Source organism: Siphateles boraxobius, unplaced genomic scaffold, assembly GCF_051911475.1.
Source record: "Siphateles boraxobius isolate OS27281-9 unplaced genomic scaffold, OSU_SipBor_1 24, whole genome shotgun sequence".
Classification (NCBI taxonomy): Eukaryota; Metazoa; Chordata; class Actinopteri; order Cypriniformes; family Leuciscidae; genus Siphateles; species Siphateles boraxobius.
The window spans coordinates 7,181,812-7,204,086 of record NW_027508855.1 but is presented as its reverse complement, the minus strand read 5'-3'; the positions used below and the strand labels follow the sequence as shown (position 1 = coordinate 7,204,086).

Below are 22,275 nucleotides of genomic sequence, written 5' to 3'. Positions count from 1 at the left end.
CGAGAGACTGTTCACGTCACGTCTGCCCAGCGAGAGACTGTTCACGTCACGTCTGCCCAGCGAGAGACTGTTCACGTCACGTCTGCCCAGCGAGAGACTGTTCACGTCACGTCTGCCCAGCGAGAGACTGTTCACGTCACGTCTGCCCAGCGAGAGACTGTTCACGTCACGTCTGCCCAGCGAGAGACTGTTCACGTCACGTCTGCCCAGCGAGATACTGTTCACGTCACGTCTGCCCAGCGAGAGACTGAGCACGCTCTGTCTGCCCAGCCAGAGACTGAGCACGCTCTGTCTGCCCAGCCAGAGACTGAGCACGCTCTGTCTGCCCAGCCAGAGACTGAGCACGCTCTGTCTGCCCAGTCAGAGACTGAGCACGCTCTGTCTGCCCAGTCAGAGACTGAGCACGCTCTGTCTGCCCAGTCAGAGACTGAGCACGCTCTGTCTGCCCAGTCAGAGACTGAGCACGCTCTGTCTGCCCAGTCAGAGGCTGAGCACGCTCTGTCTGCCCAGTCAGAGGCTGAGCACGCTCTGTCTGACCAGTCTGCCCAGCCTGAGACAGATCCGGAAATGCCCATTTGTGTGGCCGCCAAGGCACTTACGGACTATCTGGAGCGTCTGGCTCGGATCCTGGACATGCCCGTGTCTGCTGTTCCAGACCTGGAGCCAGTGTCTGCTGTTCCAGAGCCGGAGGCAGAGCCAGTGCCTGTTCCAGAGCCAGCGGCAGAGCCATTGCCTGTTCCAGAGCCGGAGGCAGAGCCAATGCCTGTTCCCGAGCTGGAGCCAATGTCTGTTCCAGAGCCAGCGCCTGTTCCAGAGCCAGTGTTTGTTTCTGTGTTTGTGTTTGTTCTTGTGACTGTTACAGTTCTTGTGTCTGTTCCTGAGCCGGTGTCTGTTGTACCTGAGCCGGTGTCTGCTGTACCTGAGCCGGTGTCTGCTGTTCCTCAGCCGGAGCCGGTGTCTGCTGTTCCTCAGCCGGAGCCGGTGTCTGCTGTTCCTAAGCCGGAGCCGGTGTCTGCTGTTCCTCAGCCGGAGCCGGTGTCTGCTGTTCCTGAGCCGGAGCCGGTGTCTGCTGTTCCTGAGCCGGAGCCGGTGTCTGCTGTTCCGGAGCCGGAGCCGGTGTCTGCTGTTCCGGAGCCGGAGCCGGTGTCTGCTGTTCCTGAGCCGGAGCCAGTGTCTGTTGTTCCTGAGCCGGTGTCTGTTCCTGTGCCGTGGCCGCCCGATGGGTCGTCTGCTTCGCCCTGGCCACCTGAACTGCCTGCTCCACCCTGGTTGCCTGCTTCACCCTGGTCGCCTGTACTGCCTGCTTCACCCTGGTCGCCTGCACAGCCTGCTATGCCCTGGTCGCCTGCACATCCTGCTCCGTCCTGGTCGCCTGCACATCCTGCTCCACACTGGCCTTCCGTCCTGCCGCGGTCTCCGGGTCCACTTCCCCTCCACGGGCCTGGCCCTCCATCCCACCCCCGGGTCCGCCTCCGCTCCACCTCCCTCCTGGAGAATTTTAGGAGCATCTGGAAGCTGCTCCTTTGAGGGGGGGCTATGTAACGGTGATCAGCTGGAGTGCCCTTGAGAGCCAGCTGAGGGCACTCCACATCAGACTATCATTGTTCACTCACAACTACATTTCCCATAATTCACTGCCTGGACTCATCTCTGATTATCACATTCACCTGTGTCTCATTATATTGTTTAGTTCACCCCATATAAGCCTGGTTCACCTCATCATTCCCTGCGAAGTCTTGTACGTTATTCCACTGCATTGCTGAGCATTTCATTTGTTTTCTTTGTTCCTGGTTTTTGATCTCTGCCCGTGTCCTGGTTTTCCCATTCCTGCCTCACCCTCTGGATTTGTCTGTTTGTTTGGATTGCCTGCCTGTGTATGACCTTTGCCTGGATTCTGATTACGATTTGGATTAACTTTGATAAACTGCATTTGGATCCTCAAACTTCTTGTCTCTGAGCAGTTCATAACAGTAACATATAGTACAGTTTAAAAGTTTGGGTTGATTAAATATTTTGAAAAAAGTCTCTTGTGTTCACCAAGGCTGCATTTTTTTAAAATAAAAAAATACAATAAAAACAGTACTGTGGAATATTGTTACAATTTAAAAGAACTGTTTACTATTTTAAATTATTTAAAATGTCATCTATTTCTGTGATGGCAAAGATGAATTTTCAGCATCATTACTCCAGTCTTTAGTCACATGATCCTTCAGAAATCATTATAATGTGATTTGGTGCACAAGAAACATTTCTTATTATTATTATTATCAATGTGGAAAACAGTTGTGCTGCTTAATATTTTTGTGCAAAATGTGATCAAAAATATACAGGATTCTTTTGGTGAATAGAAAGTTTAAAAGAAAGGCATTTATTAGTAATATAAATCTTTTGTGACCATATGAAAAGTCTTTCCTGCTATTTTTGATTAATGTAATGTGTTATTTCTGGCCCCAAACCTTTGAACAATTGATTTAAGATTCATTTAAAACAGAAATGCTACAAAATAGCAGTAATTAAAACCTGACCCAAATGATATTCTGTGGTAACAGAAAGTTAGTTCTGTACTTACATTGATCATAGCATTGGAGGTGATGCGAAAGAGGGTGGCTCTCTCATTGACAGCCTTGATTTTCTCTCCTCCCTCCAGAGGCACACGTAAGGTCTCGAGCTCACTCAGAGAACGCTGCAGTGCCGCTCCGTGCTTGGCTATCAGGTCATTGCATGTGCTCAAGTCATCCAACTTACTGGCCAGAGTCTTGAGAGTGCCCTGGATCTCACTGTGGTCTGACTGAGACGTGGGCTCCTCGTCTGCCGAGTCATCTACACAGACAGAAAAACACACAGAGAGAGAGTCAGAATAGAAGTAAATTGAATTATTTCCTTACACTAAACCTTTTAAAAACAGAAACAAATCCCCAGAGCACAACGTGTTTTCCAGCTGTTCTCATTAATGAGTCGAGGGCACAGCTCCTTCTAATTTCCCTCATTAATTAATGCTGATTTTACAGGTGGCTGAGGCCCCAATGCTCGATATTACCATAGTCACATATGCAAACAAAGCACCGTCATACTAAATCAAAACACACACACACACACACACACACACACACACACACACACACACACACACACACACACACACACACAAACACACACACGCACGCACGCATGCACACTAGATGGTCGACAGATAGTGACTACACAAAAAATATTACCTTTTAAGAAACCAGCTCATGAAAAGATTAGTCTGTTTTCAACATACTGTGTGTGGGAAAATTGATACTGAAATTGTATCCGCACAGAACTGATTGGTTATATAAATGAAACAAATAACAATGAATTTAACTTTAAAATCTTTTTTTTTTTCAACAGAAATCTTTAGCTTTCCTAAAAACCTCTAACAAGTTCAGGATATTTTCATGTTTTAATCTACATAAAACACATCAGTAATAGCCCACTCGTGACTTTTTAAGCTTTTATATGTGTTTTAAGGCAGTGGTTGACAAGTGTCTAAATGGAACTACAGAGGTTATCAGGGACATTAATGCAGAACAAGTGAACTCATCTGCACACTAGTCCACTTTTATGGCTTTGTTGTATGTATACTCATTCTCTGGCAAACTCTTAACTCAAACAGTCCAACTTGTCGATTTTGAATAAAGATTGAAAGAGTCGTTGGAAGCTTAGCAGTGGTGACGTTGAAGTTGGGTCGATGGGGTAGTTTCTCTATAGCCTTAATTTAGCTTGTTTCTCTTGGTGGTTGTATTTAGGCTTCAAAATTCATAGGTTGTGTTCATTTGTGAAGATAAACCAAATGCGTAAGAATCACAAAAGCTTGTTTGCAAACACACAAACATCTAGGCTAGATTACTGCAACTCTCTGTATTACGGGGTTTCTAAGAGTAAAATCTCTCGATTACAAGTTGTTCAGAATGCAGCAGAGTGTTTTTTGAAGGGAGGTAAAAAAATATGATCATGTTACACCGCTTCTGAGATCCCTTCATTGGTTACCTGTTCAATATAGAATTAACTATAAAATTTTACTACTGGTCTACAAATCCTTAAATAATCTTGCACCAGCTTATTTATCGGATTTACTTCACCCATATACTTTAAATCGAGACTTGAGATCAGGAAACAAATTCCTCCTTCTCATTCCTAGAACCCATTTGAAAAAGAGGGGAAATAGAGCTTTTGAAGTGGTGGGCCCCACTCTATGGAATAACCTTCCTATTCAACTTAAAATGGCTTCCACTTTGTCTGAGTTTAAAACAGGGATAAAAACTCATTTGTCTGGATTAGCTTTCAATGTGTAATCTACTTGTTTTTATTTTTATTTTACTTCTTTTTTTATGCACCATATTTTGACTGATGATAGGAATGTTGTTGGTTCAACGTATATTTGTTGTGATTATTTTACAGCACTTTGGTCGGCCAAAAGCCGGTATTAAATGTGCTCTAGAAATAAACTAACTTGAACTTGAACTTGAACTTGTTGAAATAGCACAGGGTTTCCCCCCAAAAAATATTTCAATTGAATTGAGTTCCGGACCTTGACTTGGCTCTTCCAAGACCCTCCATTTCCTTCTTCCAAGTCATTCCTTTGTCACCAAAAACTTTAGTTTTTATCTGATCCTGACCTGCATCTATTTCCGTAGCTAGAGTGTAAGACCACCATATTGGTTATTTAAGTAGAAAAATAAGCAATGCTAACATAAAATGACTTAGTGTGCCTGATATCTAGGCTATAAACATTTGCTAGTGGAAAGGACGGGCTAAAAATAAATGATAAATAATTTGGATTCCCAAGTGTTCACTCTGCATGATTTCACAGCTGCCATCATTAATGTTCATTGGCATGTGTGGACACGCTCCCACACACACACAGACACACAGACACACACACACACACACACACACACACACACACACACACACACACACACACACACACACACACACACACGCATTACAGATTTTCACACAACACAATGGCTCCCCTCCAGTGACAGAAGTCACACAAATTTGGAGAATTCGCATCAGAGCAGAGTTGCTGATGCTGAGCTGAGGCCATGATAGAATCATGCAACACGGACACAATAAGACAGCTACTCAGAGTCACATTTCATACGTCACACAAATAACAAGATGAATTTAGAAAATGCATGTTTATAAGCTAATCTCTGACACAAGAAAGAACGTTTGGGGGGGAAAGATGTGGCATAGTGCGTGTGAGAGACGAGGACATGGCAACCTTGTTCAGAGCAGCGGAGCAGGGCAAGGGTGAGATTGATTTGACTGTGTTTGTTCCTCCTCAGCAGAGAGCAGAGCAGCCGTCAGCAAACTGTTCAGAGACTGAACACATTAACCTTCTCATGACTCAACAATAACATACGTAGATAGAAAACATCATGTGTGGAGGCACTTTAGGGCACTTCCTGTAGAAAGAAGTTTAGTTATGCTAACTAAATGAGTGTCTTCTTTGACCTAATTCCAGATTTAAACAGTAATTATTATGCAGTAAAAAGGTCTCTCCTGCTTCTCTGTTCATTGTTGTGCTGGGTGCCAGATTAACCACTGGCCTTGAGATAGTTATTGACTGTTTTAATCTAAACGGCAACAGAATGACATCTCAAGGGTCTAAACGCTGGCATGGCGAGTGCATTCAATTAAATAGTCCATTTCAAGAGCTTCTTCTTTTCTCTCTTTCCATTAGCCACAACAGACACATATGCGCACACACACTGGATGATCCTGCGCATACATCATGTATTTGTGAGCCGTGTGTCATGTGACTGCTGACAGATGGAATCTGTGGGAATTTTTCGAACAGCATATTGCCATACCAAGTACTTTTTGTGCAGTATGTAGTCCTATATTGTGCACAATATGCAAATTTGGTTGTGTGCGCATGGAACACCAGAATCAACTACATATGGCAAAATGTGCAGTATACAACCAGAGCACACTGTAATCGTGTCCCACAATGGAACCTTGACAGCGGACTTAAAATGAAATAATAACTGATTTGTATTGTTCATATACTAATATATTACAATTATAAAATATGGTTACTTTTCATTTTTAATTATTTAAATAAAAAATAAAATGCAATGTAAAATGGCATGCTGAAATATATTTTTACATTTTACATTTATTCATTTAGCAGACACTTTTATCCAAAGCGACTTACAAATGAGAATTTTTTTTTTTAAGATAATAGATATAGAATAGAAGATAAAGTGTTAGTATTAATGGATCAAGTGTCAAAAGTCAGTCAAAAGTCAGTGACTTGAATTTGATGCGAGCGGCAACTGGCAACCAAATATATATAGGACCCTATCTTTCACCCGGCACAAATGATTTGTACACTGACGCATGTATCATTCCTATTTTGCACCCGCGCAAAGCGGACTTTTCCCTCCACAGACACACGTCGGTTAACTAAGAAATACACTTGCGCTCCCCGGGGCGGTTCAAAGAGGAGGTGTGTTCCGGCGCAAACTTTCCCACATGCTATTTTGCTGTTCTATAAAACAATTGCGCCACTGACCAGAAAAAACCTAGTCTAAAGTCAGTGGCGCGTTGCGCGTACATTCATATGCTATTTTAAGCGCGCATGCTTGGCCATAATACAGAGTGTGAACAACGCGCATACACTGTAGATGATTCTCTCATCTACACAGATGCATTTAACTTTTTGCAAATGATACATTATTATAAGGAAAAATATTAAAACACGAAGGAAATCATTGTTGTGTCCATTACGATGGGGAGAATAGGCATAAAGCTTACACATTTACCCAAATTATTATATGCATGTTTAACCGAAGCTAATTTGGGTGGGTTTGTCCCAACCCCAATGTCACTTCTCTTTCTTTTACGGCCCTGACGAAAACATCAAACTCCTCGGCTGAGAACCGATTCTGAAGCGCGCCTGGTAAATGCGCCGTTATAATAGTATTGCGCCATGGAACAAGCGCACCTCGTTCATCATGCTCTTAAAGGGAATGCGATATAAAGCTCTTATTGGTTTGTTTCCCGTTACGCCCAAACCACACCTATGAATAATGAAGCTACTTCAGACCAAGCCCTTTTAGATTTGCGCCAGGCACAAGAGGCATTTATCCCGCCGGGAAAATAGCAACAGCGCCGGGATCCGCCCACAGAGTTACTTGCGCTTTGCGCTTTGACACTTGCGTTTCAGATCGTTAAAGGGCCCATTAACTGTGTAAACTGTTTTAAATGTGTACAAAAGCAAATTGACATTTTACCTTACATTATATATACAGTATATATAACTCCAAATAATAAATAATCATATTTACAATAGAAAACACCAATGATGTTTTTTGGTTATTGCATATTGTTTCAATCATTATAAACTGTATACATTATATACTGCACAGTATGCAGTATAAAAGTATTTCATCTCTTTCCCTTACTCCTTAATCCTGAGCGCACACACATACAGTACAGCCAGAAAACACACACACACACACACACACACACACACACACACACACACACACACACACACACACACACACACACACACACACACACACACACACACACACAATTCAGAAACAGCTTTACATTAAGAGCGGTTTTCACCCTGTCACCCTTTAGCTTTAGAAGAGCTGCTGATGAAGGTCTGAGGGTAATGTGCAGCTGGCACAGGGTAAATCTGCTGTGTGCTGGAGATTACAATCATCAGCTGTCTTGAAACCATTCGGCAAAAGGACAAAGTGGCTTGCTATTTTATAATACTTACAGGCCTTATCCTTCTGCAAGACACCAGTCATCATAGAGGTCTGTTCCTAGATGTCACAGTTTTCAAGCACAACACACAAATATCTCTTTACAAAGAGTGACATTACAGAAAAAGGAGCTCGATACAAACCCACCTGGCACCTCCTGTCTGTATTTACAATCTAAAATCAGCTTAACATCAGATTAAAGAATTAACTCCCACATTAAATTGTAATTTAGTAGCATATTATCTTTGATTACAACTAACCTTTTGACCATTACAAATTTCCTTAGTTCAGCTGTATGCATGAAATACGTACATTAAACTATACTAAAGTATGATGTACAACCTACCAGCCTGTAATGATTTGATAATAAATCTGAGAAAGGAATAACTTCAGAATTAATAAATGTATAAACTGGTTAACATTCCTCCAAATGTACTGTACTGATGCCACTGCCAACAATAGTTTACATTCACATAGGATTTAAAACGGTTTTCAAGTTTTCTATAACAGAACTCAAAAGATTAAAAAGGATTTTAAGAACCCATGTAAGAAGTTGGGATAAACTCTGCCAGCTTTCACTGTGAGGTTACAAACAGAAGATGGTCAAACTGAGCAGTGTCCTAGTGAAGCTGATCTTCTTGCAATGCCAAACAATTTCACTTTTTTTTGTGTGGGTGCCATTTTTGTCTTTATTGCATAGGACTGTAAAGGCTTCAGGGAGTAATGTGGGAGATATAATACAGACTATAATTTCAATTTAGAAAATGCAAGAATGTCCCTCCAATGTATATAAAATTATATAGTACACATGCCAAATAATTGCCCAATCCTTTAGTTTTAGCTTGTATTTGCATTTATTTAAAATGATTTAAATTGGATCAAAGGATGCAATCTCTTTTGCTTTTTGTCAATTTGAGTGATAAAAGCATGGCCAGCTCAGGTGGATGCGCTGCAGATGAAACATGATAATGCAGATATTATGTAGCACTGCAATGAGCAGAAGGAAGCGTTCAACCTTCTCCAGCCACTCCTGAGTCTAGAAGTAGTATTATAGAAGTAGTATAGAAGCAGTTGTGGCCTAATGGTTAGAGAGTCGGACTTGTAACCCGAAAGTCGCGGGTTCAAGTCTCAGTACCGGCAGGAAAAGTAGGTGGGGGGAGTGAATGAAGAAAGAGCACTCTCTTCCACTCTCATTGCCTACTACTGAGCTGCCCTTGAGCAAGGCAACTAACCCCCAATCGCTCCCTGGGCGCTGCAGCAAAAAATACAAAAAACTCTGTGTGTGCTCACTGCAGTGCATGTGCATTTGGATGGGTGAAATGTAGAGCACCATACTTGGCGTGGCGTCACTTTTCTTTACACCAGCAGGTTTTGACAATCAAGATTTAGACAGAAATAAATGACAAAATAAATTGTGTTAACTTAAGGTTAATAATACAGTTGGACAGAATAGAAAAAAACTGTCATACATGAACACTCAAAAGCGGGTTTTTGGAAAGATTATTGCTGTAATTAAATTATAGCAGTGAGGTTGAATTCTTATTGCCTGTGGGTGAAAGCTGTGCCTGGGCACTTCTGTTCTGTATCTCAGATGTTAAAGGAGAAAACAGACAATGACTGGAATGGCTGGGGTCTTTAAGAATAATCTGGACGTAGGCGGAAGTACCGCCCCATTGTTTACAAGCATGAAGAAGGAGGATCGTTCAAATTTTCTTGTATGTTGAATGACACATTTATGTCTTTGTGTCAGTTTATTGTTTAAAATGGTCCTTTCGTGTGCGTATCCTGGATGTTTACATCTTTTGAAACCCAAACGTTTTAGCGTGACCGTTCCAACGTGATTACGTAATGCCTGACGCGTCGCAGACCAGCACAAGACGAACAATTGTGGTTAAAAAGTATATAATTTTTATTTTTTTACACATCTTGGATGGCATTGGGGTGAGTAAATTATCAGGAAATTTTAATTTTGAGGTGAACTAATCCTTTAAATCATCTATTGTATATGTCATGGATGCTAGGTGCTCACGGCCAGTGCTGCATAATCTATGCAAGTGTCTTTGAATAAGAGAGTCTACTAAATGCATAATTGTACTGAGAAAAAAACGGGTGCTGGTGTGGATTCTTTCTTGCTGTTGTTCCACGAGCAAGACTCAACATACCTCAAGTGGGATCAGATCCAATAATGATAATGAGAGAGTTACTAGACAGTCTCTGCCATATCATGACTGACAAAAAGCAAAAATGTTTACAAGACTTACTAGTCTTTTAACTAGGTTACTGGCTAGTGTTGCTGTATATAACAAAGGTCAGTATAAGTTTACTTAGAGCCAATAGTAAGATTTTAGATACAGGCTCCACAAAATGAACAATAGTGTGTGTATCTAAATAAAGGTTACTAATTCACTTGTTGATTTCTGTGTAGTTCATACTGTAAAAACATACTGTATGCCACCATAATTATTCATTTTCACCCTCATATGCAACTTACAATAGACTGACTCAATAGCAAAACTCAGCCTCCCTCAAGGGGAATCAAATCCATTAATGATAATGAGAAAGTGACACTAGACAGTCTTTGCCACATAATGATTGACACATTGTTAAACCTGATTAAGGACACTGAATAATGACTGTAATTTCAACTTTTAGTCATCAAACAATATTATTTACAGATCAGGTTCTGTTAGGATAGAAATCAAGGGCAAGGCCACAACTAATGTGCTTAGTAGAACTGTACTTTTCAAAAAATAATACAATAAAATGATATATATAAAAGGTGTCATCACATATAGGGCTAGAGAGATCTTTGTAAAAGACAAAGACAAACAATGGTTATACTGTTTGTCACTCAAAGGTGAGAAGGTGGTAAAAATCCATTTAAAAATGCCGCTGCTCTATTCTGTGAAAGCTCTCAAGTCCTTGATTAGAATGAACGACAATAGAGCTGATTTATTGACAACAAAGCTTAGTATTGACTCACATGGATTAATTGATGCAGGAACTGCTATGGATCACCTTTACTTACTGCTGGAAACAGTACTTTCCCAGTGAGAACAAACAGTGGTATAATGACAAGACAATTAATTAAATCACAGTAATTAATTGACTCTATAAATTACTACTCTAAGCTGAGTATTAAAGTGTTAATGGTCACAAATAACCCTACAATTAACGGTTTAATGGCACAACAAAGACATAACATTGTTTCTGATGGAATTGTAAAAACTGTATGGGCCAGATTCAATTCCTGAAAAGAATGTCCTTAAAAATTATTGTAGGATTACCTTAATTACCCAAAGCAATTTATTGGGTTGTTTCATATATGAAGTATTACAACACAACAGCTATATATAATACATATTATTACTACTAGGGATGTACAGAAGTTATCTGAATGACACCAATGGTTGATAATGAGAATAAAGATTGGTCATGATTATGCATGAAATGATATTGAACAACAAAATTGAACAATACAAAAACAAGATTAAAAAGGGGCCTAGTTTTTAATTTTATAATTAAAATTATATTATTATAATTTTCTTTTATCAGGTTCTTTTCAACGGACTGTTTGCTCAAATCTGAAGAGTAAAATTATTTGATTAAATTAAAACTAAATGCACTGAATCCCTTGCTGAAATGATCATCATTACTGCTATCATCTTACATGTCAAAACATCCAAAAAACACAGAAGCTAATGCTGTCTAATGAAGCGAAAAACATGGTTATTATTTAAATTGTAAAACAGAAGCCAAATATAAAACATATACACTATTTTTGTTACAGTGTAGCTTAAGTTGTTCTCTTTTAAAAACAAAAATGTTTCTCAAACTTACTAGTTTTTTAATAAGGCAACTGGCAAGTGGTTGCTGTGTATAACAAAGGTCACTATACAGTGAGTTTACTTAGAGCCAATAGTAAGTGCACAAGATTTGATTACTTTAGATGCAGGCTTTACAAAATGAAAAATAGTGTGTGTGTGTGTGTGTATGTGTGTGTGTGTGTGTGTGTGTGTGTGTGTGTGTGTGTGTGTGTGTGTGTGTGTGTGTGTGTGTGTGTGTGTGTGTGTGTGTGTGTGTGTGTGTGTGTGTGTGTGTGTGTGTGTGTGTGTGTGTGTGCGTGTGTCTGTCTAAAAAAGGTTGCTAATGCATTTATTCACTTCAGTGTAGTTAAACGTACTGTAAAACTGTCTCAACATACTGTATGCCACCATAATGATCCATTTTCACCCTCATATCCAACTAACAATAGACAGAGAAATTAGTCTGTATTTATAGCTCAAAATAAAAGCTGGTAACTGGTGTGGTTTTCTAAAAACAAAGGTTATTGACTAAATAAACTGGCTGCTGTATAACTGCATTATTGATTTTTGTGTGGAGGACATACAGGAGAAAAGGGCTTCATGTTCAGTTCAAAATTAGAGCAAAGACTGTGACAACTGTCAGTGAGGAACGGATCACACATCCACAGAACCGTATGTACAGTCAGAGATTACGATCTGCATTCTTGTTTTTTACACATCAGTACAATAGTCACAGAAGGACAGAGAGCTTTTGGGTCATCATATCAAAACAGGGCATCACCGTCAGTCTTAAGAGGGTGAACATGCATGTTTGCATAGTCTCATGATTGGCCATCGTATGTGTGGAGGAAATAGATATCCTTCATTTCAATGTCACTCTGACCTACAACACTCTCACACACCCACAATGTAGAGCACAGTAACTCATAGTTATTGCATAAATTATGCAATAACTGAAAGGCTCCAGCGTAAATAACCATACATAGAGAGAGGGGACAAAAAGTAAATTACTATTTTAAACAGCATCATTTGAGAACTAAAATCAGGAAATATGGCCCAGCCTCACTAAAAAGACTGTCCAAAAAGCCCAGTAATGAAAATTCTGTTATCTTTCTTTCTTCTGCAAAAGACAGAACATGTTTTAAAGAAACATTTGTAACCAAACAACATTGGTGCCCACTGACTTTCATTGTATGGACTTTTTAGAAATATACTTTAAAAATATAAAAATGTACTTTAAAAATATACTTTAAATATTTGTATACTTTAAACTATTTTTTGTCCTCTGCATAAGAAAATCCTACAGGACGTTTCTATTAAATGATGTTATGCAACTAAAATGTAATTTTTCCTCTCGTGATAAGTCAAAATAAAAGAAAATGCTGTATTACTGTTATTACACAAAAAGCTCTTTCTGATTATGCTATGTTAACCACTTGACAAAATAGTATTGTCCGATTTACTTTTTGGGTACAAACATGTTACTTGCGGTAAATCAAGAAAACAAGAGATTTATACAATAAGACTAACCATGTTGAGCTATAAAACAATGGGTTACATTTTATTTTAAAGTGTCATTGTTACAGTGTAATTACATATTTAAGTACAGTGTAATATTAATTAACTACATGTACTTACTATAGGGTTAGGGTAGGATTAGGATTTGGTTGAGGGTTAATTGCATGTAATTAGGCATAATTTACTGTTATTACTATGGTAATTACATGTAACATATGTAACAAGAACACTGTAAAATAAAGTGTTACCAAACAATGACTGGTTTTCTGTGAATAAAGTTATCTAAACAGCTGCTCATCTGTCTAATAAAACACATTAAAGCGTCTTGAGGTTTTCATGGTGTATCTCAATCAGCTCCCTAGTTCAGAAGTCAGGGCACTGATCGGGTTGTCTCTCAATCGCATAATCCTTCCAGTGCACTGAAACGTTCGCTCCCTATTAGTCCCACAATGCACCGTGAAGGGAGCAGGGAGCATGGATGCTCACTATGTTCACTTAACAGAAGGTCTGAAGCACGAAACTTTAGATTATGTGATCCAACTCACTACACATATTGACACCCGATAGATGTTTTTAAAAATACAAACCATTATTTTTAAGCATAAACATACCTTGTTAGACTGGTAATGAACATAATCTAGATAACATTTATAATTTATTTATGGCTTAAATGTTGCACGTATGCGTAGCAAGCAAAGTATCTATCATAATGTAGAAAAACATTACAAGTAATGACAGAAAGATATCCCCTCTGCTGTTGTTCATAAATACCAGTAGTGATGTTGTACAGTGAGGACAATGTCCTATCACCGGAAATAGAGACATCAGTATACTGGTTCACAAGCTCGGGAGCTAATTGAGACGCGCACCGTTGGTTTCAACAGAAGGAAATCGAGGGTAACGCAGATATAAACATTGTTGGAAACATTTGAGATAAAGTAAGTAGGCCTACACAAGTTAACCAAATATATAACATATAGTTCTAGTGTTTTGGGTATTTTAATGCAAAAAAAGTACATCTTGTGCATTTAAGCAGACAGCTAACAAGTTAGGCAGCATTTACAACTTGTGCTCGTAATGATTACAATACAGTGATTCCTTAAATTGAAAATATTTTAAAGTTTTGCATGTCAATCCAGTCAAGATCCCTTGACTTTGTTATTACCCCATGGTTTATTCAGCATCTGATCACATTCTGTCTCCAGCACTAAGATCATAAGATCTAAAATTGTACAGATTTCTTTCTAAATCTCTGGCATCTTAAATTAGACTTGAATTGACTGTTTATGTCCTCAAGCTCAAACTTGAGCTCCCTGTCAGCCATAAAACTGTCTGTGAATCTCAGTTCAGCACTGCTAAAGGTCTCACAGCTGCTGCACGAAGAGCTCAGGAATGATTCAAGACAAAGACTGACTTTCATTGATCACACTGATGCAATTGAAGGGTCATGAAATATCATGCCCTGTATAACATAAGACCATAATAACCCATAATGTATCGCGTTCTATGTACACCTTGTACAGTACTATCTATTATGCACCACAAATTTGATACAGATCACATTCAGATAAAAATCACATACAGTAATGGCAGTGTATATGTAACAACTTGTTAGCAACTTATATTAAACAAATCTATGTTTGAGGTATGATAGCATGTCATTTTTTGTAGGACAAAATGTGCAAGTCTCTTCCAGTAATATTAACCACAAACATTATTTAATTCATAAATCCAAAACAAATTTTTAAAAAACTTTTTCAAATTGACGTCAAGACTGAACAGCTGTGCTGTACTAAAGAAGAGCTCATTCACAATCCACAATACTGAAAGCAATATTTAAATCTCCACACAAACACAATTCAGAGACAGAGACAGAGAGAGAGAGAGTAAAGCTCCACATGAAGTCAGGAGCATGATGCGAACACGTTACAGACCGCTTGGACACGTCAATCAAACACTGGACATGAAAATGAGGCGGGGGGAGGAAGTGCTGACCTTACACTTCCTTGCAAGACGACCAGGAGAACGAAACAGAGATTACAGCAGAACAAAGTTAAGAGTCGGTTTGCTCATATCCTACCTCTGAGGCAGGTGAGGTTCAGGAGATGACAGAACGAAGAGGAACGAGTCGGTGCCCGTACGAGAGCGAGAGGAGCAGGAGTATGCGATAAAGATGAGGAAGTGTCATCTCTTCCTCCGGTTTGAGTGCACTGACCACGGCTGAAGCGGCTCAGACAGCCCGAGCTGCAGAAGGAGCGCACCGTTCCCGGCCCCCAGCATGCTCCACTCTTCATTCCACCACACTACAGGCCTGCCGCTCCTCTTTCCCTCCTCTCCGCTCCTCACACACTCGCATACACTTGCTCAACCAACCGCTGCACAGGAAGTATGCCGGACTACTATATCAGCTGGTGAGTGCAGGGGGAAGCGGAGTCTTCTCATCCGGCATCACAGACGTGGTCGCATGCACACACGGTCGCTGTCATGCTGCAAAAGAGCAAACACTTCTCTCTAGAGCCAGCACAATTATAGACCTCACCGGCCTTGATTTCACATCCTCGCTATCCCACTTCACCTTCAGAACGCGCACACACACACTCCGGTAGCGCAGCATATTGGCATTCCTCTCCTCGTGCACAGCTTAATGCAGTGTAGAGTAGGACAGAGTGAGGGGGAGGGAGGGATACAGTAGTCTGCAGTACACTGCTGTCTTGAACACACCTTCTGTCCTTGCTTTCGCATTCACACACCTCCTGCAATGACTATCCTGAGTTTAGTGACGAGAAAAAGTAGATGTTTCTTCAACTACAGGCACATTTATGTCATACAGGTTGATTTTTATTTTAGTAAAACTGAGCAAATTTTAGGTTTATCAGTTTTGAAATGTAATAGTAATTCATAATATGATATTATTGATCAAATAAATGCAGCGTTGATGAGCATAAGAGACTTCTTTCAAAAACATAACAAAATCTTACTGCCCCCAAACTTAGTTGAATAAACACCTAAGTAATAATCAAAGCAACATTGCTAATGTAACCGAACCGGTCCTACTTAAACCGGCGTTTCCAATGTGGTATAGAGATGAGTCCCACAGTAGAGATGAGAACCACCTTAGGACCCCAGTAGTATGCCTGATCTAAAGCTGTTCTCGCGATAACTTGTTAAAGCTAACGTGAGCTGTTTAAGCTTGATGTGTTAGCGAATGCTAAATCCCACTGCTATGTAGGCCTACAGCTAAATCCCGCTGCTATGTACAAGATAAGATAAAATCAGTTTGTAAAAATATTTTAAGCAGGTAGTCTAGCTTCTGCCATCTAGCTTGATGGCTTGATGGCTTGATGGCTTCTGCCATCAAGTAATATATTTATTTGGATAGCGCTTTTCACAGTACACACAGCTTTACAGAAAGACAGACAGCTATTGTATAGTAATCGAATTGTATATGTAAGCTCACTAAAAAAACACAATCTATTTAATTTCAAACACAATTTTTTAATTTCACAATCTATAGCTTTGCTTACATACTAGTATATGCAACGTACAGGTTAAAAGACATTAATGGTTGTTATAACGTAGTAACGACTTATATAATAAAGGGATTTTGTCTGATTTGTAACCAAGCACTACAGCGATTACCCATAAAACGTGCTTTGAACCAATCGGATTGCTTGGGTCCTAAGGTGGGACTCATCTCTTCACCACACCGGAATGGGAGGGCGCGCTAACAAGGACGCTAAAGACTGCAGTCTCTAGCATCAGTCTCTAGTGCAAGTCACTAGTGCACCTCTTGAGGCCAGGGGAGTGAGGTTTACATGCACAGCGATTACTAGCTTGGTTCTGTTACACCAACATTAAATCCATTAAATACAAATTTTACAAAAACATTTTTAACAATATTTATTATCACAAGTGCTTAACACAACTAATATTACTTTGTGTAAAAGCAAAAAAAGAAAAGAAAAAAAGTTTAAATTAGAAACCTCTAATTCTCATTACAAACTCCTGAGAGGACGACACTCTGTTCAGCCTCAGCAGGGCTCTGTGTCCGCTGCAGTGCTCTGACCGTTTAAAGCAGGGCAAGGTCACTGATGTGTTGAAACAACCACACACACACACACACCAGAAGAGTTGTGTGCCACTGTGCAATACGCAATTACTTCTGCTGAACCACAAAGTCACCTTCAGTAATGTGTGTGTGAACACGCATGGCATCCATCAGGCTCAATTCAGATGATCTACACTGACAAATACAACACAACATGGATGCCATTGCACACGCCAAAAACATGCTCTCTCTCATGCACGCACGCGCGCACACACACACACACACACACACACACACACACACACACACACACACACACACACACACACACACACACACACACACACACACACACACACACACACACAGAAACAAACACACACACATACAATATATATATATATATATATATATATATATATATATATATATATATGCTAACCATAATCCATTATAATTGAAAACTTCTGACATGTAAAAGTGTTTGTGCCTCCTCATAGCAATTTAAAACCAAGATAGATTTTATTTCATGCTGAAAACGAGTAAACTTTTTTAACTTCCCCCTACGCAGCCGTTTCAGACCAGCACTAACCAGCACTGAGTTCCTGTGCTGAAGACCATCAGCGACAGTGACTCAGTCTGGTAATTGGCAACAAGAAATAAAGAGTGTGCTAGATGAAAAGAATGAAGGGCAGATGGCATACCACAGACAGGCCTGTCGCAATTATTACATTATCTCCTGACCTCAATCATTACCCTCAACTTTAGATTCCATCATCAGATGTTTCCATCCAAATAAGCAAATACGCCAGCACAAGGACCAACACAAGTATTGTATTTTAAGCTATGGCCTACTTAACATATGAAAATGATCATATAAATGTATTCACATACTTGGTTATCATGCAAAACCAAATAATCACTGAAATAATCTATGTAAAGTTGTATATTTAATATATGTATTTAAAAATGATTTACAACCCCAAATCCAGAAAAGTTGGGACATTTTGTAAAATGCAATAAAATCAAGAATCTGTGATTTGTTAATTCTCTTTAACCTTTATTTAATTAACTGACAAAAGTAAAAATAAACATTTTCACTGACCAACTTAAGTGAATTTTGTAAATATAAACAAATTTTGATTTTGATGGCGGCAATACACTTGAAAAAAATTGGGGAAAAAAATTGGGGAAAGAGGCATGTTTACCACAGAGTCAAATAAAGATGAAAAAACCGCACTCTCTAGTTATATATCATATATTTATTAATACCATGTCCACACAGAGTCATCACATGTCCTTTTAATTATATCTTTCAATCATTTGGGAATTGAGGATACTGATTGTTGAAGTTTTGCAAGTGGAATTTTTACCCAATCTCACCTGATACAAGACATCTGCTCAACAGTCTGTGGTTGTCGTTTTCTGATTCTCCTTTTCATGATAGGCCATACATTTTCAATAAGAGACAGATCTGGACTGCAGGCACATCCCTTCTACAGTGTAGTAGGTGAATGAGGCCTGACATTGCCTCGCTTCCCAGGAAAGATGTCATCTTGATGGCAGTGTGTGTCTCTGTACTATCCCAATATACGTCTCCACGTCAATGGTACCTTCACACACATGCAAGTCAACCCTGCCGTTTGCACTGATGCACTCCTATACCATGACAGATGTTTGCTTTTGCACCTGTCGCTGATGAAAGTCTGGATGGTCCCTTTCATCTTTGGGACTGAGAACTCAATGTCTGTTTTTTTCCAAAAAACAAGCTGAAACATGGACTCATCAGACCACAGCACACATTTCCATTGTCTTCTAGACCATCTGAGATGAGCTCGGGCACAGAGAACTCACCGGCATCTCTGCATAGAACTGATGTATAGATTTCTCCTTGCGTAACAGAATTTCTTGATACAGCAGATTGTGTTCAGTGAAATCGGTTTTCCCAAAAACTCCAGTGGCTGTATTTAACAGAGTAGCAAGACTGTTTCTCATGCAGTGCCATCTGAGGGCTTGAATGTGACGCACATTCAATGGAGGTCTCTTTGCCCTACACAGAATGAGATTTCCTTGTATTCCCAGAATCTTTTTCACAATATTATGCATGGTAGAATGTGAAAGACCTAAATTCTCTGCAATCTTGCATTTTGAAATGTGATTTTTGAATTGTTGCATCGATCAAAATCAAAATTTGTTTATATTTACAGAATACACCTAAGTTGGTCAATGAAAACGTTGAAAATATTTTCTTTGCACTTTTGTCAGTTAAATAAAGGTTAAAGAGAATGAACAAATCATAGATTCTTGATTTTATTGCATTTTACAAAATGTCCCAACTTTTCTGGATTTGGTGTTGTATATATTATTAAAAGTATAAAAGTATACATGTATATATATATACTTTTGTCCTGCCGGTGCAACAACATTTTGGGTATGTTTACACAACAACGATGTACTAAAAACAGAAAAGTTTTTCACAAAAACTTACGTTATCATTTTCACAAATTTGTGTTTTTGTAGTTTACATGGAGATGATAACAATTTTGTTTTCAAAAACTTGCACTTTAAAACCCATTTTCAAAAGTAAAAAAAAAAAAAATTACAGGCCCCCAAAACTCCATTGTCATTTAAATGAAAGGCCAAGATGCATAAAAAGTTTTCAGTTTTTAGTTAAATGGTGTCATGTAAACAGCCCCCCAGTAAGAAAGCGTTTTAATTCACTGCAGTATTAACATCGCTGCAAGATCTAGTGAGAAGCATTCAAATTCTATGCAGAATTCTCTGTTAAACCATAGATATCAGATCAAACAATGCAGGAATGGAAACCAGGAGAAACATTGTGCCATGAACAAACGAGTTATTGAAGGATTTTCAATCCTCAAATCACCAACATTCGCAATGGAATATGTAATAACACTAACTGTAACCATGGTATTATAGCAGAAACAGTTGAATGTTTTTACATTATTCATTTCAGGGTTTGTACAACCTTTTGAGAGTAAAATTCAAGCACTGTTCAAGAACTTGCTTCCAAGCTCTAAATATTATCCAATTTAAATTTAAAACTAACATTTAAAATAACTAAAAAATAAAAAAGACATGAAATTTGCACTATAACCTGATGACAGCAGTTTTGCTTCTGATTTTATATTAAGACATTATGAAATTACTATTATAAAATATCTAATCATAAAGAACTTTTTTTTGTCAAAGTTTGGCACTGCTTTGTACTGAAGTATGAAGGAGAAAAAATCACAAAGTCTCATGAAAATCTATAGATTTTCTTCAAATTGTGACTGTATTACACAGAAAGCATGTAAAGAGCGATCCTTATAAAATCACTGAAGCTGTAGGCCAGTTCAGTATGATGCTATAGAAGAACAATGGTACATTTAATAAGAGTATTTAAAGATTTTGCACATTATTGCTGCTCAGTGGCACCGGTGCTACTGCTTTACAACTAGGTGAAGAATGACGTAAGTCTTCTACTCAAGCACGGCAGACATGGGATCAAGCTCAAATTATGACAATATATGCGCTGAACAATAATGTAAATGATCTCACAACAGACTGTATTTTAGCAAAAAGAGACCAGAGCAGCACACAGCTGGCCCAGAATGATCGATAAAGCAGCTATATCGTCCTGCATAACTACAGCTTTAACACAATGACTGACACATTCAAACTTAAAAAGTCACAATGGAATTGCTTTAAAAATGAACAAAAAGACAATTAAATTGAAATGATTTGTTTTAATAGTTAACAGCTAGATCATATTCTGGTAGAAATGAGAGACATGAAGTGAGGGAGGTATATGGGTAGAAATGAGTTCAAGAGGAAATACAGATAATTATGAAAGATGCTAAAAGAGGAGAGTCTATATGTAAAACTCAGCAGAAGGAAGAATCCACTGGAGGACAAGATCCTGAAGCACAAACTCTCAAATAGTACCCCACTGATAAGTGATAAGAGACTCATGTGATGAGTTGTGTGATCTTGAGCTGAATGAATGGAGCTCTGAAAAATGACTGAAAAAGAACAAATAAAAATCGAAGCTTGTTTCCACCACTGAATAAAAAAAATATATAAATGTAATTGCGACTTTGAAAACTTTGATTTGAGAAAAAAAGTCAGAATTGTAAGATGTAATTCTGTGGTGGAAACAAGATTCTATAAAAAAAAATTATGACTACTACCATAATAAGATGATTTCAAAAGAGAGTTCAGAGTACTCTGCATAAAAAATCACTGTCAAGCATAGATCTGTGGGTGTAAGTGTGTGTGTGTGTGTGTGTGTGTGCGTGCGTGCGTGCGTGCGTCCGTACGTGCGTCCGTGCGTGCGTTAAATATCTGCCAGAGATACACTTCAGATACACTCTCAGAACTATACAGTGATCTGAAAAGTCTAAAAGTGGAAAGTCAAAATCACAGGAACATAATCACAGGTTTAATAACACATTCTGAAGGGGTGTTTATAGGACAGACTTGTGAGCAGAGGCATGAAATCACATCTTGCAGGTTTTTTATACACTAGTCAAAACTCAAAACTTTGAAGAAACCTGACTGAATTAGTATTTCTTTAGACCTTCTAATCTAAACATTTATGCCTAAATAATTCATATTTAAAATTAGATTTACGTAAATACTTAATATTTAAATAAAAGAAAATATATGAAATAAATAATCAAATAAAAAAAGTTTTTTTTCTACAAGGAATCACCAGCTTTCGTATTTCTTATTTTCAATATTTCTTAGAATCTATAAAACTTGCTGATTTAAAAGCTCATGCCGGAATATTTAATTACTCAATACTTTGAATTAGACATACATAGATGCCTTAATATTTAAATAAAAGTTCTTAAGGAGATGCAGGCTTAAAATATGCTGATTGGGCCCTGCTTACAGAGGAATCACACACACACACACACACACACACACACACACACACACACACACACACACACACACACACACACACACACACACACACACACACACAGACACACACACACACACACACACACACACACACACACACACACACACACACACACACACACACACACACACACACAATGATTCCTTAATTACAGGCTGATACAACATCTCCACAAGACCTAATCCACAAACGCACCTATGA

General features: G+C 38.9%; 1 protein-coding gene across 5 annotated transcripts in view; it reads right to left on the bottom strand.

The window, feature by feature from the left end:
- Positions 1–22,275, bottom strand: part of osbp2b (oxysterol binding protein 2b) — a 94,740-nt gene that overhangs the window by 24,820 nt on the left and 47,645 nt on the right. For 4 of the 5 annotated variants that reach the window (XM_077241076.1, XM_077241078.1, XM_077241080.1 and 1 more), the window contains one exon: positions 2,570–2,820. In XM_077241076.1, the coding sequence (XP_077097191.1) occupies positions 2,570–2,820 (251 nt within the window). Of the gene's footprint in view, positions 1–2,569; positions 2,821–15,167; positions 15,746–22,275 lie in introns of those variants that run through there. The other variant, XM_077241077.1, reaches the window with a different exon arrangement.